This window comes from Trachypithecus francoisi, unplaced genomic scaffold (genome assembly GCF_009764315.1).
Source record: "Trachypithecus francoisi isolate TF-2019V2 unplaced genomic scaffold, Tfra_2.0 Lachesis_group10, whole genome shotgun sequence".
In the NCBI taxonomy this organism is placed as follows: domain Eukaryota; kingdom Metazoa; phylum Chordata; class Mammalia; order Primates; family Cercopithecidae; genus Trachypithecus; species Trachypithecus francoisi.
The window spans coordinates 35,025,614-35,033,239 of record NW_022681455.1 but is presented as its reverse complement, the minus strand read 5'-3'; the positions used below and the strand labels follow the sequence as shown (position 1 = coordinate 35,033,239).

At 53.0% G+C, this 7,626-nt stretch overlaps 1 protein-coding gene across 9 annotated transcripts in view; it reads right to left on the bottom strand.

The window, feature by feature from the left end:
- Positions 1-3,140: 3,140 nt before the first annotated feature.
- The window catches only part of ANKS1A (ankyrin repeat and sterile alpha motif domain containing 1A), a 199,569-nt gene continuing 195,083 nt past the window's right edge, over positions 3,141-7,626 (bottom strand). For 6 of the 9 annotated variants that reach the window (XM_033216862.1, XM_033216867.1, XM_033216869.1 and 3 more), the window contains one exon: positions 3,141-7,540. In XM_033216862.1, coding sequence (XP_033072753.1) covers positions 7,421-7,540 — 120 coding nt within the window. In that variant the 3' untranslated portion in view covers positions 3,141-7,420. The remainder of the gene's footprint in view (positions 7,541-7,626) is intronic. The other 3 variants (XM_033216865.1, XM_033216870.1, XM_033216866.1) reach the window with 1 other exon arrangement.

Genomic DNA, 7,626 nt, shown 5'->3' with positions numbered 1-7,626 from the left:
GTCCCTGCAACCTCCGCCTCCCAGGCCGAAGCCCTTCTCCTGCCTCAGGCTTCCGAGTAGCTGGGACTACAGGTGTGTGCCACCACATCCGGCTAAGTGTTGGTATCCATTGATTATTGCCTTTTAAATTCAGATTGAGGTTTTTCTGGATCTTGGTATGACAAGTGATTTTCTATTGAAACTTGGACATTTCTATTTCTTACTCTTGTTTAAACCTTCTCTTTTAGCTGACTTTGACACCACTCCAGCAAGGGAAGAGGAAATAGCATATTACTGCCAGATTGGGGGTCAAAGCCCAGTTTCCCCACCTGGCCTCCACTGATACCTGAGGTGGTAGGCTGCTTGTTACTGCTGGGGTGCCATGGGGCTCCCGGCTGCCCCTGTAGTTTCCACTGACTCCCCAGGCGGGAGCAGCCTCACAATCCCTGGGTGCTGGTGAGCGTTCTGCCTCCTCACCAGGCCCCTCTGACACCACACGTGAGGTTGTTGGGCACCTCATTATAGCTGTGTGAGGGCCGAGGTCTTGGCCTCTGCTGATCTGGGTGGGGTCCCATTTTTACTGTGGTGTTCGGCTGGAGCAGAGCAGTTATTTATTGTCTGAATGTTCTGTCTTGCTAAGCTGCCCTTTTCCTGGTCCTCTGGTTGGAAAGAACAGGTTTTTGTCTGTGCCCACGGGTGTTTCCACTGGGGGTTTTAATTGTACTTAGTGGGAAGAACAGGGAAAAGAGCATCTACTGATCTTCGGAGACACAGGCGTTAGTTTATTTTTGGTAGCTGTTGTCAAGGTGTCCGTGTTACATGTGGTGCACACGTTGCTTTCAATTGTTTCTTAAGGGTGCATTTTGCTATGCAGAAATGTTTGGTTTTTAGAGACTCAAATATATTAATCCTTTTTAAAAAATGATTCAGGGTTTTATAACATGTTTGGAATGGCCTTTCTCAAAACAAGCTTATATATTTTTTTTAAAAAAATTCCCATTTTCTTCTAGCTTTGAGGGTTTTTTTTTTTTTTTTTTACATTTAAATATGTGAGCCATCTGGAATTTATTTTGGCGTAAGTTGGAACAGGAATCTCCCTGCACTCCCTCCCTCTTGGCTACCCAATTGCCCCAGCTCCATTTACTGAGTAATAAATATTTTATGGCGTTAGGAAAATTCTGTTTGGTAAATGGTTGTTTATAATAGTGTTCCTAACAGCCGAGTCCTGAAAAAAGTGGTCTCCAAGTCCTGGAGGCCGCACGGAGGAAGGGATGGGTCAGACTTGAGCTTTCCTCGTTGTTAGCTGATGACGGTGGGTGCAGTGTGAGCCCCAGGCTGAACTGCAGGACACACTAGATGGTCAGCCTGTCCCTATCTGTGGGACTTGGATACCCTCTGGGTTCAGGAAGCCAGGGATGGCCATGGCTGACTAGAGGGTGTTTTGAGCTGCCTTGGAAAGTGCTCCAGCTTGAAAGTTCTTCCTCCTCTATGGCCTGGTCATTGCTGAGGGTTGATCTATCACCATTTTCAGTAGTAACAGCCCAGCTGCCGTGAAGGGGAGGCTCATGACAACGTGGAGGAGTATGACAGAAATGAGCCCTTGAAGGAGGAGAAAGGAGTGAGTGGAAGAGGCCAGGGATTCTGCCTCACACAGAGGCAGGCAGAATGTGTAAGGTGGCCCCAGAAGGGATGATGATAGCAGCGATATGTCCTGGTGCACTGATGACACTAGTTGTGACCCAGCCTTTCTCTTCTGGCTGTCAGGTTTCTTCTGCTTAGGAAAGAGCGCCATAGCCAGGGAGCCAAGGGATGTGGGGGTGAAGAACCCCTCTGGAATGTGAGGCCTTCCCCGACCGGGCCTCAGTGGACTTTCCCAATTCAATGCAGTGTGGTCTACAAAGCCCTAACTGGGAGTGACAACGTGGGATTTGGCTCTCTCTCTGCCATCCGCTGGCAGGCTGGCTAGAAGAAAATCATTTTCCTAGTCTGGACCTTGTTTTCCTTACAAATAAAACTGGGTATTGAACTAGAGAAGTGATTTTCTTTTTTAAGGCCCTTTTAAGAAATGGAAGAGTCCACAGAAACTCAGGAATAAAAGCGTTCAGTGCTGGGCAGCTGGGGTTGAAGCAGGCCTAGGAATAGGGGCTCTGGCAGCTGGAGCCACTGGACCAGATGGGGCTCAAAGTCCCTCCCACTGGCCCTGGGCCCTGCTTTATGAATAGAGGTGACAACACCTGTCCGGAAAGGGGGGTGGCTAATGAGATGGTTGCCTGGAAAGCTAGCAGAGCTGGAACATAGGTGCTCCATCAATGGAGGGGCTGCTATGACTGCTTGTACCTTCCCAAATTCTCCCCTTTAAATACAGCTCAGCACCCCGCCCCTTCCTCTCCCTGCCACCAGCCCACTGGGAACACTTTGCCCTCTCCATCCCGACCACAGCATGGCTTCGGGCTGGTAGCTAGTTGTTTATGTCTAAAACTTAACCACTGGCTGGACGCGGTGGCTCACGCCTGTAATCCTAGCACTTTGGGAGGCCGAGACGGGCGGATCACAAGGTCAGGAGATCGAGACCATGGTGAAACCCCGTCTCTACTAAAAAATACAAAAAATTAGCCGGGCGCGGTGGCGGGCGCCTGAGAGGCTGAGGCAGGAGAATGGCGTGAACCCGGGAGGCGGAGCTTGCAGTGAGCCGAGATCGTGCCACTGCACTCCAGCCTGGGCGACAGAGCGAGACTCCGTCTCAAAAAAAAAAAAAATAAAAAAAAAAAATAAAACTTAACCACTGCAATCCAAGCAAGTTCCTGAAAGGAGATAAATTTCTTTCACAGCTCTAGATCCCCCAGGCTGCCCGGGAGGCAGATGTTCGACTCATGTCTGTGGGTGGACAAGCCCAGACCAGGATGCAGAAGAGATGCAGCTGCAGCAGTAACCAGGATGTGGCCCTGGCTTGGTGTTCACAGCACAATGCTCCTAAGGAGGGGAGGTGAATCGTGGGGCCCTTGCACCTCACAGGGCAGCTGTAACAGTTAGAGAGTGCGAGACAGAAAGCCAAACAGGGTAGGATGCGACTCACCGATCCTGAGCCTGCATCTCGCCTGTGCCCACGCCTCTGCCAGAAAACCATCAAGACGCTTTCCAATTCAAAGACTCAGAATTAAGGCTGCGTTCATGTCGCTTCTCATTTATTAATTCAGTCTGTTCTAAGTTGTACAGTTATGAAAATAACAAAACCAAAGCTGGAAGCCCAGGAATATTTACAGTCTCTTGGGTAGTGAGGTCAGTCTATGTTGTTGCACAGATTGGTTATGTTTGGTACCTCAAAATGTTTATAATTCAGACAAAATCAGATTAACAATTTTATGTACAGTAAAACAAAAGGGGAAGTCATTCAAGTATCAAAATACAGAGACAAAGATTAAATAACATTTTTTATTACAGTTCAGTCCATTGCCACACCATGAGCAACAATACTTGTGAGTTGGCCTGGGCATCTCACAGACAGCCCCCGTTCAGACTGGCTTTCTAATGTCTCTGCCTGCTGCCTGCTCCAACCCGAGTGTCTCGGGAACTCCCATTAGTGTCTGAAGCTGGAGGGCCCAGGAGGGACACGGAGCACTGCACACGCAGAGCCTGTCGGGAAGGTCTTATGCGCTGAGCAGCTGGTGGACAGGGAAGAAGAGGCGGAACAAGAAGCCTGTGGCTGGAACAGGCACTGAGCCCATCTGAGGTCTCCCACCTGAATAGACTCCTTCACAGTTCAGAAACGCAGCGACAGGGTCTGCCCCTGGTGTGACCTGCACTTGGAGAAGTGCAAAAGTAGGGGCCTTCCCACTTGAAGCCTGTCCTTAAAGTTACAATAACCTTTCTAGGAAAGGGAGACAACCTGCCCCAGAGGAGAAGAAAAGAAAGGCCCAGTCATGTTCCTTTCTTGAATATTCAGAAATAAACCAATCTCTAAACAGAACCCAGGGCCACAGCAGACTAGCCAAGGCTTCCAATATGAAAATACCCTGAATAAATAAAGACGATATAGCAGCTTCAAGCAGAAGAAACACCTATGGAGGATCTAAGCACAAAAGACAGCGTGAGGAGTGCATCGTAGTGTCTGTAGTGTCTGCAGGTTCTTTCGGACCTGCCGCCCCCCAACAGAGGCCCACTTAGACATGGCCTGGCCCCTCAGGAGGAAGATGGGCACCAGCATGTGCGCAGCAGCAGCGCAGTCTACTCTGGATGCTTTAGGGTTCCTGGTCAACTCTGGGAAGAAAGTCGGGGCCGAGTACTGTACAGCTTTAGCTCATGGGAATCCTCACAGGCCCTGAAAGGAGCAGGAAATGAAGTGAAACTGCAAGGTGTTAATCTTTGTTTAGTACCAAGAAGTGGAGCGGGGGCCCGCCTCTGCCGCAGAGGGAGCTGGGTCCCAGGCCCCAACCTGCTGGACACTTAGCAGATAGAAACCCACAAGGCCTGGCCTCTAGCCAGCCAGAGACACAGCCCCACTTCTGATTTCTGGCCAACCACATGGGTTAAGAATGTGCCTAACAGTACTCCCTGCACATACACACCCACAAAGAATTTAAATTCACAGCCTTTGCGGGGAAAGAGGAGTGTTGCTGAAGCCTGGACTATTTATCCTGGGACCAGATTGACCTATGCCAGGAAAGCTCAGAGCCTGCTAAAGAAGTGCCCACAGGAGGCACTGGGCACACAGCTGAGCCAACTTTGCCTCTCAAATCCACAGCAGTTTCCCCTGCATTTCCACTCTACTCCAGAGGGAAGACTGCAACCCAAGTTACTTTTAAAAGCAAAGTGAGCAGCAGGAAAGCTTAAGAAGCAGAGGCGCACTAGGACGCCAGCCTGCCCCAAAGGCCACGCGGGGGAGCACTGATGCACTGGCACCTTATTTAGCCTTTTCCACACCAGGAGCCGGGGATGAGCCCAGCTGCCGAGAGTGTAACCGTCAAACCAATAATTCAGAGAATTAAAATGAGCCCCAATTACACAGGCTGATTAGACAAATCACAAATTGGCAAGTAGCAACCTTAGCTGACCTACTCCAAACATTAACGCCCCAAAGCTGCTTTTCCTGTTCTCTGACACAATGCAGGCAGTACAGCGCCGGCCATCCCAGGGCAGTGCTCCGGTCACTGACAGGTAAGAGGCCAGGGAGAGGCCTGGCGCTCTGGTGCTGGCTAAGACTTCCCAGCACTAGAAACTGCACACTTATCTTCATTTGGCCACTGAAACTTCCCATCGGGAACCCCAGAAATGGACCGGAAACCTTTAAGTTGCTCAGGTGCCTCTAGGGCTGTGTTCTTACAAGAAGCCTGTGCCCAGCCCCTGAAGGGGACAGGAAATTGGGCAGTTCATAAAGAGCAGCAGCTGATATGGTCAGGTTTGAAAAGCAGACGCACCGTACTCAATTCTGCCCGAGCCTGCTCGGTTCCCCTCACCCACAGGCCACCACCTTCTCTTCAGACCCGCTGAGCTGCACCCAGGTCCCATCCTGAGGACAGAGGCTGTGCAGGCTGGCCTCTGAACCAACCTCAGCTCCCCTGTCCTCTGCCCCATGGCCATTTGTCTAAAGATTGGCAGTATGACCTAGAGGTTTGAGCCAAGTTTTAAAAGTTCACTTTATAAAAAGATTTTGTTTCTGTTAAAAACAATGTGTTCTGAACAAGTCACTTCTTGACCCTCTGGAATGCCAGTCCCATCTGCTAGCGGCCTGGAGTGCTTCTCCACAGCCAAGGCAGGGCTCATTCTGCAAGACGTGGTGGTGGCAGGCCCAGGCCAAGTGGCCAAGAGGAGGTCCTGCAGGCGGAGGTGAGGCCTGGGTCTTCAAAGCTGCAGGTGAGGCGGCGGCGGTGATGGCAGTGGGAGCCTATGCCCCCACGTCTATTTTCCGCAGCACAGTGTGGTTCCTCAGTGGCTCAGCTTGGCAGAAGCAAACAATGGGGGGAGGAAAGGGTTAACCAATGGGGCCTGCGGACGGTGGAGGAAACGGAAAGGAAACAGCAGGACAGAAGATCCCTCACAGCCTCCCCTGGGCACCCTCCGCGCCTGCTCTGAGCACCCACAGCCCGCAGCCCCCGCTGCCTCTGGCTCAGCGACTCTGCTCAGGAAGGCACAAGGATGGGTGGGTGCGCAGAACCCACCCGGTTTGTCGACTTGGGTTTTGACTGCCCTGGCCGACTGGCTTTCCTAGTGGACTCTGCTATGGGCGCACGGCTGCCTTCCTGTCTCCTGCCATCCAAACTGGTTTGCCCACACTGGAGAACGGGGGACCTCTTCAAAGACTCAGCTCCACCATCCCAGCTGCTGAGCTGCTGTGAGGGGATGGCCTCTCCTCTCAGAGGAGTCAGGAGGCTGAGGGAGGTGTTCAGGGGCGCGCTGGATGGCGCTATCTGTGATCCCCCACCGTGGAGAATGTCAGAAAGCTCCCAGAGGACAATGGCGGCCACTTGGTCCAGGTCCCTGTCCTCCAGCAGCTCTGTTCTGTGAGGGAAGAAGGTGTGCCGTGTGTGCAGGGCACAGGCCACCTCCTTGTTGGTTCTACAGAAGGCTTTCCTCCTCAGTGAGCTAGACTCCAGAGCCAGGCCCAAGGCTGCCAGGCCTTGAGACTCCGTGGTGAAGATAGAGGGGCTGTCCACACACGTGCCACCCCCCTCCTGGGAGGGGAAGGCCCATCAGGACTGAGACACCTGCTGTGTGAGCCAGCCTGTGAGTGTTGAGATACCCAGAGCCCCAAGCGGGACAGTCAGCACGGACCCAAGGGCCTGGCGCGTATCTTGCGCCCTCACAGAAAGCAGTCTATCCCTGGTCCAGCCACATCACTGAGCTCAAGGTCTCACAAGGACGTAGCCATGAGAGTGAGGCCAGCTCCTCAGAGTAGCGGAGGACAGTGGGGTGGGGCTGCAGGCCGGCTGTGAGCAGAGTGCTGGGGACTCTGGCACTGGGTGGTCACAGTGGTTGGTTGTTTCAGGAGAGGTGAGAATAGTCAGCTAGCTCTTGGCAATGGTGCCCAGCTGTGGCTCAGTACAGCAGACAGGAGGAGGGAGCCACACAGAGCCCAGCCCAACCCCAGGGAGCTATCAGTGCCATCGGGATTCTGCTGGAGACTGCCCTGCCCGTCGGGGTTCACAGTGCCTGCCCGTGGAGGCTTCTGGGGTGCAACAGAACCCCTGAGCCCTCTTGGTGCCCACCTCAGAGGCAACTCACCCCCTCAAGCTGTCCTCAGCCCGAGGGGGAGAATTCACAGTGTTCGGTGGTGGTAGGTACGAGAGCTGCGAGTGTACAGCGTCTACGCTGCCGCCCGCCCAGGAGGAGCAGGTCCCAGTGCAGTTGGGGCCTTGGCATCAGCAGCTGGAAGGAGAGAGTTGAGGACAGCAGAAAGATCGGATGGCAAAGGCACAGTGAGACTAGTGGAGACAGGGAGTGGGTTGTTTTAGAAGATAGTGGTCTCATACTTGGTGCTGAGGCTCCGCTTAGAGTCTGGTTTGGGGTCCACAACCCAGGAGACACTGGCATGGGATTGGGCATCTTGGTCCATATCGGGTGGTTCCAGCTGCCAAACAAGGAAGCAGTCAAGAGTCAGAGGGAGCTCTGTGCCAGGGCTGGAGGCAGCAGGCCCCTCCCACCCCCAGGCTGGGC